We start from the raw sequence: 19,479 nt of genomic DNA, 5'->3' as shown, positions 1-19,479 counted from the left end.
AAATTCAGTACCCATTCTAAATTTAGCCGACTCATTTCTTCTCACTCACCAGTACATTGACAGTGCAGCTCATGCGATTTTCTTTGTTTTCATCGTGCATTATAGTTCTGTAATCCAGCAGTCTTTCCATCAGACGGACAACAAGTTTGACAAAAGTTTCTCCATTTTTAGCAAGATATTTGTGTTTTCTGCAGTGCTCCAAGAGTCTGAAAAATAATTACACACTCCTTGTTAAACACATTCAAGAAGAGGTACTAAACTAAGGTGTAATTTTAAATATTTTGCACCATTAACAGATTTTAATTATTTCTGGGCTACAAAGTTCATTGTAGTCTAAATATATTCTGACTTAAATCCCACTGCTAATCAACACTTACATTTTGTCAAATAACACTTTGTACTGTTCATCTCCTCTGCCTCCTTCCACTTCATGATCCAGTTTTGTGATGATTTCGTTTTCAAACTATAATAAACAGAGCAAGCATAAATAATCAGTATGGCAAATATTTCATTTTATTACTGTAGCATTAATGGCTCATAGATTGGTTGGATATCTCTATGATATGTTTAACCACTGTTTTTAAGCCTGATTGACTTTAAAAGTCTGCAATCTCAGATATCCATTATGATCTGCTGCCCTATAAGGATTTTCATTTGAGGAAACCATTGGTCATGTTGTTAAATGAAGGTTAAATATATGCATTAGGGAAATCTAAATAAGGTGGCTGATGACAAGAAGGAGTGTGTGTGTTGGGGGAGCATACAGAACGGGACACACAATTTCGCCTCCAGTGATTACAATAGCAACAAATACAACTCAACTGGATGAACATCCTAACATCTCTTTTTGGCTCACACTGTAACACACCTAATAGACAGTTTCAATATCATTCCTGAAGGGAAGAGAGTTCTTTTGAATGGGTTAAGATCAGTATTTGTATTTAAGAAGTTATAAGAGTACGCACTCAAAGGGATATTAACTATTTTAATAGTGGATTGGATAGTTCCATGGATTTTTAACGTAGTACAAAGCCTTTTGCCTCTAGTTGCCATGCAATTTTGAATCTGGTCCAGGTTGGTAGTAAACTAAAGTTATTACCACAGGATTGGTGACTGGCAACCTACCATACATGGAATGAGTGACGTTGTCTTATAATATCTAGGGTACAGGTATCCACATCAGAAATATATATTCTATTTAGTATCAGTTGGCGGAAGGGCCAGAATTGAATGGGCCAATGACACTGAACTACCCTATCACAGCTGTAGGTAGTCCCATTAGGTCAGAGTGGGAGTACATTGGTAGAGCAGTGTCATGAAACGCACTGTCTCTTGCTCATGCTGTACCTATTCTGTGGCTAAATGAAAGACTTCAGTCTCCAAGACTCTCCATCCAATATCTTTCACAAGAACTAAAATGTACTCAATTGTTTTAAATATAAAGAGATGTATTTTCCCCCTACACTTTGCATCTCTTTAATAGTAGAGTAAACAATAATATATTTTGATGAAAAAGAATTGTCTTCAGCCTGAGATTCTTAGTCTAACTTAAACTATCCATTCGCCAATAACTTAATTCTCAGTTAAACCATGGCTCATTTATGTCACTCTTGTAGCAAACAGGGGCCTTAAAGTGGGACTAAATTACATTTGCACCTACTTTAGGGCCTGTTTATACTGCCGGAGCAGCGTACAGGGGCCTTACCATAACTGAGAATTCAGTCCTAAGACTCTACTATTGCAATGACATATATATTACAAATAATTAAGCAAACACAGATCCCTTTACCACAAGAGACAATAAAAATGAGACAAAAACAAGTATGACTTTAAACAAGTGTAATATAGAGATCACTTGCAAAAGATTTAGATGAAGTCTAAGCTCTGGACAAATTTTCCTCATCAAATGTCCTACACCCAAAACGTAGTGAATCTGCCACGAAGAAAAATTCCTTCCTACTCCCACATATAGCAATCAGGATAACTATTTGCATAAGGACAAAGATCAACTCACATCAACAGTAATCATTCAGTAGTTAAATAACTGCAACATGCACATGATCTGTGAGAGACCAATATGGGAAGGGCCAAATGATGTCAGTGCTTACCAAGGAAAAGCTATGGGAAGAGATGGTGAGAAGAAACATCCTGTAGTGGGCAAGAAAGTGGATATGTGTGGCTGCCTTCCATTAGCAGACTTTCATGGCTCCTCACACACCTGAAGCAACCATAATCAAGAGTGGTTTGGAAACACACCAGTCTCAGGCCAGCAGAATTCACATACAAATCCTGGCCATTTGGCTGAATAGAATGTGTGGGAGAATCTGTCCTGCTCCTAGCAGTCCTACAGATGGCAGGAATCTGTATCTGTGAACAGCTTAGTAGCAACAAAGGAGATCTAAACATCCACTCTTTAGAGTCAAATTATTTGATTCAAGCTCTTAACATCTGGATGTGCCTGCAGTAACTCTTCCAAAAGATCCCTAGCATTGTTTGTGTCTCCCCATCTGAGGCCCAGTCCCCCTTCAACTCCCAGACCCAGGCTCACTCTCCCAGGTTCCTTGACCCAATTTTCCTTCCCCAGTAAGGATCCTGTCCCCTCTGCTTTCAAGTGAGGTGGCTTCCTCCTCCATACTGCCTGGGAACAAGCAGGGGGAGCACTGAGAGCAGAGGAGAGCCAATCTCCCTGCTCTGAGTTTGGTGGCTGGTGCTGCAATGTGGCGAGCAGCAACAGCTAGAAACAGCAATTGCAGGAAAGTCCTGCTCAGCCCCTGAACCCCTAGAATGGAACATGCTCAGTGCAGACTGAATCTTAGTGATCATTTAGCCGCCAAACTCCCAACAGGTCTCCACTGAGCATGTGTGAACTGAGATTTTCCAAAAGCTTATAACTTGGACAAATTTAGGCAACTTTTTAGGGAACAGCAAAAGGCACATCCCTGACTCCAGGGAAACCCCTCAACCAAATATCAAGCCCACGTTTCAAAGCACAGAGGCTCTAGCGCTTCTCGATAAAATGATTATTGGATTTATTTTAAAAAACATGGGCAAAATAATGGACGTTTCCCTAATATCATTCTCTGAAATTGGCTGAATCATTTTTGCTGAAGCTTTAACAAACAAACACACACACACACAGCCTGAGGTAGACAGGCAGATCTGGAAAACTTCAGCCCAAATGTTTAAAGTTTGGTAAAGTTATAAGCAATTGAAAACAGGGGTTTATAATTGGATGTCTCAGGCAACCTTAACTATAGGTAGTGCTGATAGCGCCGCCTATAAATATACAATATATACAGTATTAAAAATTGTCTGAATATCCAAGATATAGTGCATACTACAACCATTTTAAATGCTTTGTTTGGCCAGATATTAAAAAATGAAAAGCCCATAAAAAACAATTAAAACACAAGTTGTAGAGAATTTCAAATTTCCCCTTCTGTGCCCTAGCTGAAACAAAGTGACTCTTAATACATTGCAAGTATTATTTCAGAAATAAAAGGAAAATGAGAAAAGGAATCCACCACTTCAAAAAAGCAAAAACAAATTATGAAGCCCAACCCTGTAGTACAAAGACAAATCCAATAATATTTAAACCACTAAGTAAAACAAAAGTCACAAATTTCATGTTCTCTAATGAGGCACAAAAAAGAATGGTCTTTCCCTACCTAGCTGAAGAAATGACATTTGCTGCCAGCATCAGCTCTCTGAGTGCTTTACCTAGGGGGGAGGGATAGCTCAGTGGTTTGAGCATTGGCCTGCTAAACCCAGGGTTGTGAGTTCAATCCTTGAGGGGGCCACTTAGGGATCTGGGGCAAAATCAGTACTTGGCCCTGCTAGTGAAGGCAGGGGGCTAGATTCAATGACCTTTCAGGGTCCCTTCTAGCTCTATGAGATAGGTATATCTCTATTTATTTATGTATTTGTTTGCCATCACTCATAAGAAGAGGAGGATTACACTTGACATACAGGATTTCCAACATTTTGTTGACATCAAGATTATTCAAATCACATTTCATCTAAATGCAAATTCCTATAAGTTCTAGCTCCTTCTGTAGACCCTAACACTACGGTCTGGGTACCCAGCTATGGTGGCACATCCCTCTGATGCTCGCTTTAGGTTGGCTGAGTGGGCTGAACAATGCTGGAGTATACTAGGGTTATGGCAATCGCTGTGGGGAGTGGCAGAAGGGAATGATTGTGGAAGGGCTTGTTTCCTGGATCCTTGCTGTGGTATTTGGAAGGAAACTGACTGGTTTAGATCAAATACCAGGCACAGGCTGAGAGTACACTATTTAATATTACTTTCAGGGTCTTTTCACAGAAGATTACAGTGTCAATAGTGGTCCTGGGTTCATGTTGATAAATTCAAGGCTTATAAAATTGTTGCCATAAATTTGTTGATTAAGGATGATGCCCTGGCATTGCCTATACTAACTATTCAGGGAGACTGCATCTGATGTTAGTCAAGTGTTTCTTGCAGTGAAGATTTTTCACATTATTTTGCATTAAAATTGCTCAGATTCAGACTGAGCAGTCTGCTTCTAGTTTGGTGGAACTGATTCTTAAGGGAACAAGTGCTGAGTTCGTGGTGTTTAAGTTCCAGTTGGTGATACTCATGGAGGTTGTATCTGGAAGTTTAGGGAATGTACTTGTTAGGACCTATGAGTTAGAGCCATATCCTTCCCCTGGTTTGTGAAAGCCAGCAGGGTGGTGTTGGGACCACTACTGGAGATTACTGTTAACTCTTCCTTGGAGGTAGTCAAGATGTCAGCTTCATTTTAAAATGGTTGCTAGATCTCTGAGTCAAGAAACCATCCCTTGATGTAGACCATCTACCCAATTATTTCCTTGCTTAGTCTGCCATTTTTGAGAAAGACTACCATGACATCTGAAGGGAGGATATGCCCACAATATGTGGCATCCTCAGGTCTTTTTTAACACCATGAATCAATTTGTTTTTTGGCCTTGGAACAGTATGGAGAGACTACTCAGGTAGCGCTGGTTTATGGCTTCCTTCTGCCAAAGGATGAAGATCAGATGCCCAACCTATTATTTTTTAGTACAGTCAAGCTGCCTTAAATATCATTAATTTTGTGAACTCACATTTGCCAAATGAGTATCTCAGATAGCTGCAACTAGGAAATAAGTTCAAATAAAGAAACACACAAGATTTCACATTAAGTTTGTACTAAGGTTAGCATGAACCTTAATGAAAACGTCAAGTGGCTTCAGCTCCTTCTTTCGTTATACCCCTACAATATCCATCTCCACAGATGGACCTAAGACCAATCACTTACCACAAGGTGATTTTAGTGTTCAGTGACCTTTACTACCTTACCCCTTTTCTTGATGTCACTGTGTGGGCCAATCAGCTGTCTTTCAAAGAAATCAGAAGTCAGGAGAATGTTAAATGCCATTGATACTTCATCCCTAGAAAACCCCTTATGATAAGCTACAGAACAAAGTCCTAGGGCCTTTTGGGAAGAGGGTTGAGTTTGTGGGGCGTGTAATCGCCCATGTCACTGCAGCATTGTAAGATCTTGGACAAGTCACAAACTTGTTGTGCCTCTGTTTGCCCATCTATAAGATGGGTATATTAAAACTTCCATATACACAGATGTGACGTCACTTGAAATTGCCCTGTTCTGTTCATTCCCTTTGAAGCATCTGGCATTGGCCACCGTCAGAAGACAGGATACTGGGCTAGATGAACCACTGGTCTGACCCAGTATGGCCATTCTTATGTGATGTCTGCCTATCAGTTGGCTTATAGCTACATTATATCAATGTATATTCCAATTTCTGTGGATATGGGACAGATGTGCCGTGGTGTTCCGTGGGGCTCTTTTCTTAGACCATTACTTTTCAGTATTTATTTGTACCTCTTAGCTTTAATATCATAACAAACTTGTTGGAACTTTCATGCTTACACCAATGACACTCAGCTACTGGATACTATGCTGGTCGTTCTTATTTCTGTTGTTCAGCCTTAAAGGGCAGAAATGGACATCTAATTTCTTTATGCTCAGCGCTTTGGGGTATTTTTGTAGGGAGAGTGAAGAAATTCTGTGGCGCATTATTTTACAGATATGAAATAATATGGAAAGAAGGTTCCTTAAGAAGTATGGCAACTATTTTGAAAAAAAAATAGGCAATAGTTATTTTTGACTAATTTCTTATATTTTTTGTTAATGATTCTTTTCTCTCTTGGTGAATAAGCTAATTCTACCTATTAAGGCTGTTCAAGGTTAAAATGATCTTTTATACTATTATAATTCCAAATTTGGATTTTAATAAGGTAATTTGAACCAGTATGGATTAAAGATGAGTCTTATCCAAACACCCATTAATTCTGGGCAGGGCCGGCTCCAGGCACCAGCCTACCAAGCACGTGCTTGGGGCGGCACCTGCAGGGGGGCGGCGCTCACCAGGGGAGAGCGGAGCCGCAGCGGGCTCGCCGCCCTCCCCCGGCACTCCGGCCGGCCGGGGAGAGCGGGGCCGCGGCCGGGCTCGCCGCCCTCCCCCCGGTGCTCCCGCCGGCCGGGGAGAGCGGGGCCGCGGCTGGGCTCGCCGCCCTCCTCCCGGCGCTTCGGCCGGTCGGGGAGAGCGGGGCCCCGGCCGGGCTCGCCGCCCTCCTCCCGGCGCTCCGGCCGCCAGGGAGAGCGGAGCCGCGGCGGGCTCGCCACCCTCCCCCGGCGCTCTGGCCAGCCGGGGAGAGCGGGGCCGCGGCCGGGCTCGCCGCCCTCCCCCGGCGCTCCGTCCGGTCGGGGAGAGCGGGGCCCCGGCCGGGCTCGCTGCCCTCCCCGCGGCGCTCAGCCCGGGGGGCAGCGGGAGGCTTTTTTCCCTGGGGCGGCAAAAAAGCCAGAGCCGGCCCTGATTCTGGGGAATGCTGGGATCCTGACCCAAACTATGCAGCTAGTGCCCATTTGTAGTTGTGATAAAATGAAAACCTCATTTGGGCCTTCATCCAAAACAACACAATAATTGCAAAAAGTTCTGTTAATGATTTAAAAAAAAAAAAAGAGGTGGTGATAATATTTGGATTTGACTCTGTTCTTCCTGGCTCGAACGAAGAGAGGAAGCAGTGTCCAAATATTACTAAGAAAGGCTATATTGTGGTATTTTGGGCCAGCTTGGGAATTAAAAAGCCTGTTTGACTGAGATTTCCAGGTCATTTTTGTGGATATTTTGCAGGTTCCATTCCTACTGCCTTTATTCATATGACTCGGGGCTAAAGGGTTGGCCCTGTACTTTATCTCAACATTTACATTTTGTGTGATATTCTGTTCTCACTTGGACCCAAACTGAATCTTTTGTTGTATGCCCAGGGACATAACTATAATACTCTGTTTTTTTTTTTTTATCTGACTAAAGTTATTTAGGTGCTCAGAATGGAATAAAATTCTGCTACCAAGTTCCTACCTGTACCATAGAGTCTTGTTCCAATATTTTTCACTATTTTGAAAACTTTACACTAATTTCTTGCTGAAGCTTATATTGATTATCAAATCACTCTTTAACCTCTTAACATTATCAAACTGTCCAAGTCAATTAAATGAAATGGTGCTCCTTATATGCACCTGTGATTTATTGATGTGGAGCCCAGCGGTGAATCTAAGTTTAATATTTTGCTCATGACTTTGTAAAATGCCTTGAGATGTGGCTTCATGAAAGGTGCTCTACAAATTTACTGCTGCATTTATACAACTTTGTTTCCTTAGCTAGGAAGATCAGACTGTTAAATTGAAATTCAGATAGCTTACTAATAAATGTAAAATCTGATTTTATTCCTATTAAGTTAGCAAGCCTCCTTTAGACATGCCAAACCCGTGAAAAAAACGCAGAAATTGGGCTTGTTTTTGGCTTAATTAGCTTGTGAGTTGCTTGTTGGCTAGTTTTTTGCTTGTAGCTTGTTTGGCTTGTAGCTTCTTTTTTTTTGATCAGCTCTGGCAAACAGGGGCGGGGGGGAGGGGAGAGTCAGAGGTGCACAGAGGGCCCACCACAGTCCCAGACTGCATGCTGGGGGGATCTAGTCACATAGAATGTTGGGGTTCTTAGCGATTGGCTTGTTTTGGCCTTGTTTTGAAATGGGATCAGCTTGATTTTTGGCTTATTGTGAAAGTCGGGGTGCTTATTTACCATGTGAAAGTTGGCAACTGTGGGCTCCTTGTGTGTATATTTATTTTGTACACCATACACTGGATAATTTATATAATCTTAAAATGGAAAGATGATAAGACGATATAGCTTTACTATAACACTATTATTTTCATGTCAAACTTTTAACATGAGCACAGAAATTGGAAAATTAATCATCATTAGCAATGGGTGAACCACAAAAAGTTCAGAATACTGGTTCAGCTAAGTACCCAAGGATTCTACTTGCCGAGGTCTGGTTTGGAAATCTCACATGATTAAGCTTTTTCTACAGAATTCTCCTTGGTGTAAACCTAGATGGAAAGTCCACACACATCAATATATTATGTTTGCTTCTGTTCTGGCCCACACCAGGAAGCACAGAAAGGTGCAAAGACATATAAAACAAACAATCAAACAAAAATTGAACTAGAGCCTCAAAAAAGTTCTCTCTTTTGTTCGGTTCATGTTTTGAATGAAGCTACAAGTCTGTTATTATTTTAATCCAGACCGATTCATCTAACATTAATTACACTATTTTAACCCTTAGGAACTAACTAGCTCCCCAGTGAAACAATTCTGATTGTCTCTTTTCTCAATTGTTTGTGGGTCACATTGGGGTGTTTACATGCAATTTCAGAGAGGATTTCTAGCAGCAGATCTGGATGTGGGTCCTATCTTGCACATGGTGCCAGCCTACCTCACTCCTCTGCTGATGGAAACTGTCACTGATCTTCAGAATGCATTCTCCAATGTTCCTTCTCCCACCTCGCATCCCCCATTCCCAATATGACTCTCATTCTCAACTTCGGAGAGATAAGGCTGGAGTTAGAGAAAGCAGATCAAGGAGATGAGCAGAAGTGAGGTGAGAGGGGAAAGCAATGGGATGGGTCCAGGGAATGAGAGCTAAAGCTTTGTGTGTGCAAAGAGGAGCAAGAAAATTAATGGGAAGGGTCCAAGAAAGGTGAGACAGAGAGAAATCAGGTGGTGCAGTGAAGGTTGTAGACCAGTGGTGCCTAAACTTTTCATGGTATGGGCCACCTTTAGTAATATGGTCATCTCATGGACCACCTTCCCTCCTGCAGCTACACATGACCTATCACCACTACCTGACTGGGATTGGGACTCTGATAGTCAAAGTGATTCTCCTCGCTATCTTTCTCTGCCTCTGACATTCCCTCTGGTCTTTGAAAGTGTGGAGTGCACTGATGGAAGGAAGCAGAAGAGAAAAGGAGGCAGCTTCTTCTATTGGGAAGCCTCAGTGGACCTTAGTGGCAATTCCATGCTCCTTGTTTTGTGGTGTGTCCTAGCTGGAGCTGCACAGAAAAGATGAGAGAGAGGAAGTGGGCAGCATTACTTGTCTGCCCAGATCTCCACATATCACGATTTGGGAACGTATAACTTAGTTCATTAAAGACAGAGCACAATTTTACGGATCTTCTGTTCTTTCTCAAGACTGCAAGTACAGTAAGAGTAAATACAGTCATGCTGTCTAAGGCTGTTTTCACCAGATAAGAACAATAGATACTGAAATAAAAGTAGATTTGGTGTGAGTTGCCTGTTAATAATATAGGCCACATGTTCTAGTATTACAATTCTGTGAAAAATCTATATTCTTCCCACACATTATAGGTTTACACATCTGCTGGGGAAGTGGAGCCAATTTAAACCCTTGCTGATGTGACTAATAAGGTTAGATAATTGGATTTCTGGCAGATTAGTTAAACAGCAGCCAACCATTCAATTCTAAGTTCTCTTTGCAAGCAAAGCAGAACAATAACTGGCAGTTGCATGTACATAATGCGCGCGCGCGCGCACACACACACACACATACACACACACAGAGTAAGACTGGTAATATTTCTTGAAGAAAGTATGACTACCTTTCTCACAATGCATAAATCTCTTTTTGTTATTGGGAGCAGGTTACTCACCATAAACAGTAAACAGCAAACCAGCAATGGTCTGCATGACAAGACAGGAAAACCTCGGTCTGCTCAGCTTAAGAAAGCATTAGGGAGCTGGAGCTGGCTGCCTTCTTCTCCAGGCCAGAGTCAGCCCCAACACTGGCTTAAGGCCCTGAATGCACTCTGCGCTAGTGGAATAGTGCCAAGGCAGTGCAGGGCTCTGCAACACCCAGACATCTTGGTGGAGGGGAAAGAGGCAAAGGGTCTGGCTGCTGTGTAGCTGTACCAGTGAGAACTTCCTCTACCTCGAGGGAATTCTCTACTGGCCATATGCAATTGCCTTTCAGCCCCTTTGGGGTGCAATCTAATTAGAGGACCAACCTACTGAGTTGGATGTTGAACATGAAAGAATCTTTTTGGTGAGGTATAAGGTGGCACACACGTACCGAAAGTTGAAGTTAGACAGGGGTATTTTAAAACTCATACTCACTGATTAAACAATGTGGCTATGTCACATTCTATGCCAAATATAGTCTAAGGTCTTGCTTAAATGCTGGTTTTTAACACCAGCACACAGATGTGAACACAGTGATGTGCCTTGCAAAGTATAGATCTCTAGCATTTATACGTGAAACTATGAACGGACAGATTGGATATTTTCTGTTAGATATAAATATGCATTCTGAATGTACTGTACAAGGGGTTTAGTGCTTCTGTGTATGTTATGATAATGTTGTATTCATAATGAAGCAAGTTGTTGTGACACAAGGATATAAATATATGGAATATTTCTATCTAAAATCCAAAACATCTGTGGTTTAAGCATGAGGCATATTTCTTCTCAAAAAGGGAAGAAAGTTTACATTAAATATTTAAGTTGTTCATCTATTAAAATCACCAGACTATTCTATGCAAAGAAATATAGGGCCATAAATTAAACTATGCCATCCTTATATAGTTCATGATCCATATAGTTACACAAATAAAAAAACAACAAGTAACAAAAGTAAGCATCTGACATGAGACTGTGTAACTGGTATCTCATTGAGCACTTCAGGTTTTTATTTTGTTACTTTTTATTATGGCAAAGTTACACACAACGTTAACATACTACACCGTACGTTACTTATTACTGCAATAATATCAGAGATAAATATAAAAACTGATTATTGAAATTGAATTGAATCAAAATACTGATCAAAAGTTCCTCTTTCATTGCAATGCAACTGAAAATTAATACAGCTAGTCATGTTTTATATGTTTAACTCATTCCTTGTAGGCATTCATTTCTTTTGGCTACAGATATGTTAGAAGCTTGTTATGAATACTAACTTATGAAAAATAAGTCCTGCACAGAATTAGATTGGTTCCCATCCAATGACCACCCTGCACCTTTAAGCAGGGGGTGGGGGGCATATTTGGCTGGCTGGCTGAGTGAAGGGAACAGTGCTTTATGGAGGGGCGAAGATGAAAACTGTTGCAAAAGGGGTCAGTGTGGTTGCTGAATCATCCCCTAGGAATGCAGGGCTTAAAAGGGGCAGCCCTGGGCCTGAAGCCTCCCTTTTACACAGAGCAGTCTGAAGCAGGATGAAAAAGAGGGGGTGCTGGCGAAAGCCCTCCAGGGAATTACAGAATAAACATGGGGTTACCTGCACTGTACACTTTTATCTGCCGGGTAGTCCCAGACATCTAATAATAAAGTTGCGGCCTGATTAAACCCATGTCAAATGTCTCCTGTCCTTCTTTCGGTATAGCCAGACAAGAAACACAAACCTCAATTTAAATGAACAAATGGTTAAAAACAAACTTAGAGCTTCAGAACTAGAGCTGGGCAAATAAAGGATTTATAGTTTGCTGGAAACTCTGATAAGTCAGGTCAAACCAAAAATTTATTCTAAGTTTTTTTTGTGAATCAGAAAGTTGGAAAAAAAATAGCATCAGGTCAAATAAAATGTTTTCAAAATGAAACATCTGGTTAGGATTTTGAGTATATTTTAAAACATTTTACAATTAAAAACAATTTAAAAAAAAGGAAATTTCAAACGAAAGTTGTTTCAAGTAAAAAATCAAAATATTTAATTTTAAAAATGAATATTTAATTTTTTTCTTTTAGTTTTTTCCTCCCAATTGAAAGAATTTAGCAAAATCAACACAAATTCATGAAATGTTTCAGTGTCGTCGCTACAGCTGCATTTTTTACCCCAAAAAGTTTTGGTCAAAAAATGTTGTCCATTTTGATTCAGAACACATTGCCAAATTCATAGGGACAGATCCCCAGCTGACATAAATTGCCATACCTCCACTGACTTCCATGAAACTGTGCTGATTTACACCAGCTGAGGACCTGGGCCACAGGAATCTAAGTTCTTTTGCTCAATATTGAAAGTACTGCTAATCTTCACGTTTTCTCATATAAAAACAATACTTTGATCTCAAAGATACTTGCCTCTAATGCATACTCACATATTTCCCATTTAAAATATGGTTTCAAAGAACAGACCGAAGGTACAAAGAGAGTGAGTGCTGTCAAGATATTGTTTGCTATCACTGCACTAATCTCTCAAACACTGAAGATGGCAGGCCAAGATTTCACATGGTTGCAGGAAGATTTCCACCTCTGCCCCAGAGGATACAGTACTCATATACAGTATATGAGACATTATTTTGATGTCAAAATCATGGTAAAGACCATCATAATTACGAGAGAGACTAAAACAATACACTACACTGTTAATTTTTGGCTTCCTATTTTCTTTCCTACTATGTTCAAAATTTCTTAATCTAATTTAGCTCAGTAGATAGCCTCTTTTTTTGAGTGACAGTGCAGAATTAAAACATCTGCCTTTGTATTCCATTTGTAGCATAAAGAAAGGTTTCACTTGCTTTGTGAAAAACAAGTTTCAACAAAAAATAAGAGTTAAAACCCATTTACACTGAACATATTACAGCCACTTAAACGTTATAGAAAACGAACTTATCTGTAATTGTACCAAATAGATGAAAAACAAAATTTAGTATTTGTAACCAGGCTACAATTGGGCTTACTCATTGTGATGCTTCCCCAGGGTATCCAGAGTCACTTCCACCTGCTCTTAGTGGAGGAAGTCTTGTCTGTGCCTGCTGTGAATCAGCTCCCTGACTCCATCAGCTTCTGGCAACACAAGCACCACCTTCCAGGCCTTGCTATCTCTGTACAGGTCAGTGATAGGCACACACCAACTCCTGAGTCCTCATAGGCCTGGTCTACACTAGGCGTTTATGTCGAATTTAGCGCCGTTACATCGAATTAACCCTGCACCCGTCCACACCACGAAGCTATTTAGTTCGACATAGAGGTCTCTTAAATTCGACTTCTGTACTCCTCCCCAACGAGGGGAGTAGCGCTAAATTCGACATGGCCATGTCGAATTAGGCTAGGTGTGGATGGAAATCGACGCTAATAGCTCCGGGAGCTATCCCACAGTGCACCACTCTGTTGACGCTCTGGACAGCAGTCCGAGCTCGGATGCTCTGACCAGCCACACAGGAAAAGCCCCGGGAAAATTTGAATTCCTTTTCCTGTCTGGGCAGTTTGAATCTCATTTCCTGTTTGGACATCGTGGCGAGCTCAGCAGCACTGGCAACGATGCAGAGCTCTCCAGCAGAGATGGCCGTGCAATCTCAGAATAGAAAGAGGGCCCCAGCATGGACTGATCGGGAAGTCTTGTATCTGATCGTTGTGTGGGGCGATGAGTCCGTGCTTTCCGAGCTGCGCTCCAAAAGACGGAATGCAAAGATCTACGAGAAGATCTCTAAAGCCATGGCAGAGAGAGGATACAGCCGGGATGCAACGCAGTGCCACGTGAAAATCAAGGAGCTGAGACAAGGCTACCAGAAGACCAAAGTGGCAAACGGACGCTCCGGATCCCAGCCACAGACATCCCGTTTCTACGAGGCACTGCATTCCATCCTAGGTGCGGCCGCCACCACTACCCCACCACTGACCGTGGACTCTGAGGATGGGATATTGTCAACGGCCGGTTCCTCGGACATGTTAGCGGATGGGGAAGATGAGGAAGGAGATGAGGAGGACGAGGCAGTCGACAGCGCTTACAACGCTGATTTCCCCGACAGCCAGGATCTCTTCATCACCCTTACAGAGATCCCCTACCAACCGTCCCCAGCCGTTAACCCGGACACAGAATCAGGGGAAGGATCATCCAGTAAGTGTTTTAAACATCTAAACATTTATTTTTAACAGAACAGGAATATTAACAATATTAACAATGGGTTTCTCATGATTAGTGTGCCCTAGGCGCTTAACGTTTCAGTCCTGGGCGGTGCAACTATTGAAAAAAAATCTAACAATGTCCGGTTTTGCATGATTGTTCTGCCCAAGCCGCTCTACTGTTTAGTCCCTGCCAGTGCAGCTACAGTAAAATGCGGTCTATATGTCCGGGGATAGAGCTGAAGTCCTCAATGGACATCTCCACGAAGCTCTCCTGGAGGTAATTGGAAAGCCTTTGCATCAGGTTCCTGGGGAGAGCGGCCTTATTGGGTCCTCTGTAATAGCAGACATTTCCGCGCCAGGAGACAAGCAAGTACTCCGGGATCATTGCCCTGCAGAGCATGGCGGCATACGGCCCTGGTCTTTGCAGGCTTTCCCGAAGCATTCTTTGTTTTTCCGTGTCTGAGATCCTCATCAGGGTGATGTCGCTCATGGTGACCTGCTTTGAATTAGGTAGGGGAATGTTAGTATTGGGACTGCTTGCCTGTTCCTTTACAGAACTGTAACCGGCGGTTTACAGCCACGCGGTGGAGGCGGGAGAGGGGCAGCATACAGGGATCTTTCCCTGGGACAGCCGCAAGGGGGTGGGACAGGGGCAGAGCTCATGCTTGCCGGATTGCTGGCAGCAGGGACTGACATTGCTTTCAATGTGAAAGGAGGCCAGTGCAACTATTAAAGTTTTAAGCAGCCACAAGTCTACGGCTTACCATGTCGGCCTGCTACACAAATTCCGGTGTCCTGCCCCGCTTCTCTGATCTGCACTGCAAGACCCCAGGCACTGAATGCGAAGGCCGAAAATTCGACCTTGTCCTGAGTGCGCATGTGATAGGTGCTGTGCATGGTCTTCTTTACAGAGAAAGACTATGTTCTTTGTTCACAACGAAATTTATCTTTCTGAGGAATTCACTCCTTTTTTCCCATTCCCACAGCTGCGACTGTCTCCCAACCCAGCCTGGCATCACACTCCCAGAGGCTAGCGCAGATTAGGCGTAGGAAGAAGAGGACACGGGAGGACATGTTCTCGGAACTTATGGGCTGCTCCCGAGCCCAGGCAGCACAGCAGACCCAGTGGAGGGAGAACTTGTCCCAAATGCACCGTTCACACATGGAACGGGAGGAGAGGTGGCGGCAGGAAGACCAGCAGGCGACTCAAACGCTGCTTGGACTAATGAGGGAGCAAACGGACACGCTCCGGCGCCTTGTGGATGTTCTGCAGGACCGGAGGCAGGAGGACAGAGCCCCGCTGCAGTCTATCTCTAACCGCCCTCCCCCGCCACCAAGTCCCATACCCCCCTCACCCAAAGTCCAAAGAAGGAGGGGCGGCAGAGTCCGTGAAAACTCTCACTCCACCCCTGCAGACTGCTCTACTACTAGAAGGCTCTCATTCCCCAAAATTTGACAAGTCCTTTCCTTCCCGCCTCACCCAAGCCCCTGTCCAAGTTTCACCCCCCAGTTTCATGTATAGTTGCTAATAAAAAATACGTTTCTGTTAATTACTGTTTCCATCATGTTCTTTAGAGGAGAGTCTGTCTGAAGGGGGGGAAGGGGGTTGGTAATTGGACAGAACAGTCACCTTTACCAGGGTACAGAGGCGGGGGCAGGTTCAGCAGCAGGGCACACACACATTGCAGTCACTAGTTACCCTGGTCATTCTGGGAGGTGGTTTTAGTGTTGTGTGGGGGGTGCTCTGTGACTTTGTGGCGGGGGAGGGCAGTTACAGATCTTATGCAGCGGTCCTTATCCTGGATCACAGAGCCACGCAGCAGGGGATCTGTAACCGTCCTCCCCCTGCCACAAAGTCACATAGCCCCCCCACACACAGAGTCCCGAACAGGAGGGGTGGTAGGGTCCGTTGAAACCACCAGTCCACCACTGCGGAGCCTGTCATTCCTGGAGTTTGGAAACGTCATTTGCATCACTACACTACACCCGCTCCCCACCACAGTCTGCGTCCCAGGTTCAACACTTTCCCACGAAAACAGTAATAAAGAAAACGGTGTTCATTAACAAAATTCAAGTGATTTTATTTTTAAACGTGTGTTGGAAGGGGGGGAACGGGGTATGTAACTAGAGAGGATACTGAACATTTAGTGGGTAAAGAAACGGGGGCAGATTCAGCTTCTCTGTACACAAACTGAAAAGTCACTGGTTACCCTGCTCACTCAGGAACCTAGCTTTCAAAGCCTCCCGGATGCACAGCGCGTCCCGCTGGGCTCTTCTAATCGCCCGGCTGTCTGGCTGGGCGTAATCAGAAGCCAGGCTACTTGCCTCAACCTCCCACCCCACCATAAAGGTCTCCCCCTTGCTCTCACAGAGATTGTGGAGCACACAGCAAGCTGCAATAACAATGGGGATATTGGTTTCGCTGAGATCACAGCGAGTCAGTAAGCTTCTCCATCTCCCCTTGAGACGGCCAAAAGCACACTCCACCACCATTCTGCACTTGCTCAGCCGGTAGTTGAAGAGTTCTTTTTCAGTGTCCAGGGCGCCAGTATAGGGCTTCATGAGCCAGGGCATTAGCGGGTAGGCTGGGTCCCCGAGGATGACTATAGGCATCTCCACATCCCCAAGACTTATTTTGTGGTCCGGGAAGTAAATACCTTCCTGCAGCCGTCTAAACAGACCTGAGTTCCTGAAAACACAAGCGTCATGAACCTTGCCCGGCCATCCGACGTTGATGTTTGTAAAACGTCCCCTATGGTCCACCAGTGCTTGCAGCACCATTGAAAAGTAGCCCTTTCGGTTGATGTACTGGATGGCCTGGTGGTCCGGTCCTAGGATAGGGATGTGAGTTCCATCTATAGCCCCACCGCAGTTTGGGAATCCCATCGCGGCGAAGCCATCTATGATGGCCTGCGCGTTTCCCAGGGTCACTACCTTTGAGAGCAGTACCTCAACGATTGCGTTGGCTATTTGCATCACAACAACCCCCACGGTAGATTTGCCCACGCCAAAGTGGTTCGCGACTGACCGGTAGCTGTCTGGCGTTGCAAGCTTCCAGAGGGCTATGGCCACTCGCTTCTGGACAGTCAGGGCTGCTCGCATCCGGGTGTCATTGCGCTTCAGGGCAGGGGACAGCAACTCACAAAGTTCAAGGAAAGTCCCCTTCCGCATGCGAAAGTTTCGCAGCCACTGGGATTCATCCCAGACCTGCAGCACTATGCGGTCCCACCAGTCCGTGCTTGTTTCCCGGGCCCAGAATCGCCGTTCCACAACATCCACATGACCCATTGCCACCGTGATGTCCTCGGTGCTGGGTCCCGTGCTTTCTGACAGGTCTGTGCTACTCTCAGACTTCAGGCCCTCACCGCGGTGCCGTAGCCTCCTCGCCTGATTTATCTGCATCTGCCTCTGGGAAAGGTGGATGATAAGCTGCGAGGCGTTGACAACGGCCACAACTCAGCGATGGTCACAGCGGGCTCCATGCTCGCAGTGCTGTGGCGTCCGCGCTGTCACTGACCAGAAAAGTGCGCGAACTGATTTCCCGCCGGCGCTTTCAGGGAGGGAGGGCGGGAGTGACGGTTGGATGACGACAGTTACCCAAAACCACCCTCGACACATTTTTTTCCCCAGAAGGCATTGGGGGCTCGACCCAGAATTCCAATGGGCAGCGGGGACTGCGGGAACTGTGGGATAGCTGCCCACAGTGCACCGCTTCCAATGTCGACGCTTTCCCCGTTAGTGTGGACTCACAAAGTCGAATTACTGTCCTTAGTGTGGACACACACGTTCGACTTTGCAATATCGATTCCACATATTCGATTTAAGTAAAATCGAACTACTCTCGTAGTGTAGACATACCCATAGACTCTAAGGTCAGAAGGAACCATCATGATCATCTTTCTAATCTGACCTGCGCATTGCAGGTCACAGAACCTCACCCACCCACTCCTGTAATAGGCCCCCTAACCTCTGGCTGAGTTACTGAAGTCATCAAATCATGATTTAAAGACTTCAAGTTACAGAGAATCCACCATTTACACTAGGTTAAACCTGTGTGACCCGTGCTGCATGCTTGCAGAGGAAGGCGAAAACCCCCAGGGTCTCTGCCAATCTGACCTGGGGGCAAATTCCTTCCTGACCCCAAGTGTCCCTCTGAAGCGCCCATCCCCTTATCAACTGAACACTCACAGAACTCTCATATTCTCTGCTCCCAAAGGATTAGTACTCACCAGATGACTAGACTCAACTCAAGATCATCACACTGCTTAACATGCAATACTCAAGATATATTTATAATGAAAACAGGAATACGTTTATTATCAAAGAACACACATTCAAATGATAGCAAGAACGAATACTGGAAACAAATGGTTACATGCAAAACAAAATTTTAAGAAACTTTTTAGAGCCTAAACTTAACTCACAAGACATTATCCTGTCTCCTACAGGTTAGCGCACCCCAAAGTCCTTTTCCTAGAGTTTTCAACCAAGATGGCTGAGATCCTCCTTTCATAAAATCAAGTCCACTAGTAGCTTGTCTTCCAAAATGAATGATGCCAGGTGTACCGCCATACCCTTAATTATTCTTCTAAAATGCATTGTCTTTACTCAGACAGGATAATCCCTATTGTTTGTGTGTTTTCCTGCAGTGTATTCATTAGCTTTGACTCAATACGACAATAGACTTCCATTGTAAGATACACAATACACATTCATCAACCAGGGGGATAAGTGTCTCCCACCTCCTGTCTGGAGAAGTCTGTCTCAATGCATGCTACCTCTGAGCAACCTGTGTTTAGCTACAAGGACTTAAGAACATAGTTTTCAGTATACACACAACTCCTTACACATTATCTCCACATATATTTCTTAATGGCCATGATGACCAGTGTGACACATGCTTTCTTAGAGATCTTACATGACCTCTTTTGGTGAACCCTGAGGATCACTGTAACGCTATACATCTCTGTGCCTTTTACCAGTGGGCATCAAAAGGTCCTTGGATCACATTCACAAACCTCAAATATTTGTAGCCAAACAATGCTTACCATTTGGAAGCTTCTGGTAGAATGAAACTCGCACTGCATCATGTCAAAGAATATTGGGATCGTAGCTTTCCGAAGCTCAGTTTCAGGAATCAGTGTCATTTCCAACATGGGCCCAACCATTTCTGGGATGAATTTGATCTTATGTTGACCTTTGGGGCGGGAAATGTACTTCAGA

General features: G+C 43.9%; 1 protein-coding gene across 2 annotated transcripts in view; it reads right to left on the bottom strand.

Moving 5' to 3' along the window:
• Window positions 1-19,479, bottom strand: part of DOCK1 (dedicator of cytokinesis 1) — a 558,093-nt gene that overhangs the window by 99,648 nt on the left and 438,966 nt on the right. For both annotated transcript variants that reach the window (XM_065408426.1, XM_065408427.1), the window contains 3 exons: window positions 19,305-19,453; window positions 378-463; window positions 50-206 (listed from right to left, as the gene is read on the bottom strand). In XM_065408426.1, the coding sequence (XP_065264498.1) occupies window positions 50-206; window positions 378-463; window positions 19,305-19,453 (392 nt within the window). The remainder of the gene's footprint in view (window positions 1-49; window positions 207-377; window positions 464-19,304; window positions 19,454-19,479) is intronic.

This window comes from Emys orbicularis, chromosome 7 (genome assembly GCF_028017835.1).
Source record: "Emys orbicularis isolate rEmyOrb1 chromosome 7, rEmyOrb1.hap1, whole genome shotgun sequence".
Classification (NCBI taxonomy): domain Eukaryota; kingdom Metazoa; phylum Chordata; order Testudines; family Emydidae; genus Emys; species Emys orbicularis.
Note: the sequence above shows the minus strand (reverse complement) of the source record. Positions and strands in the feature narration are given on the sequence as shown.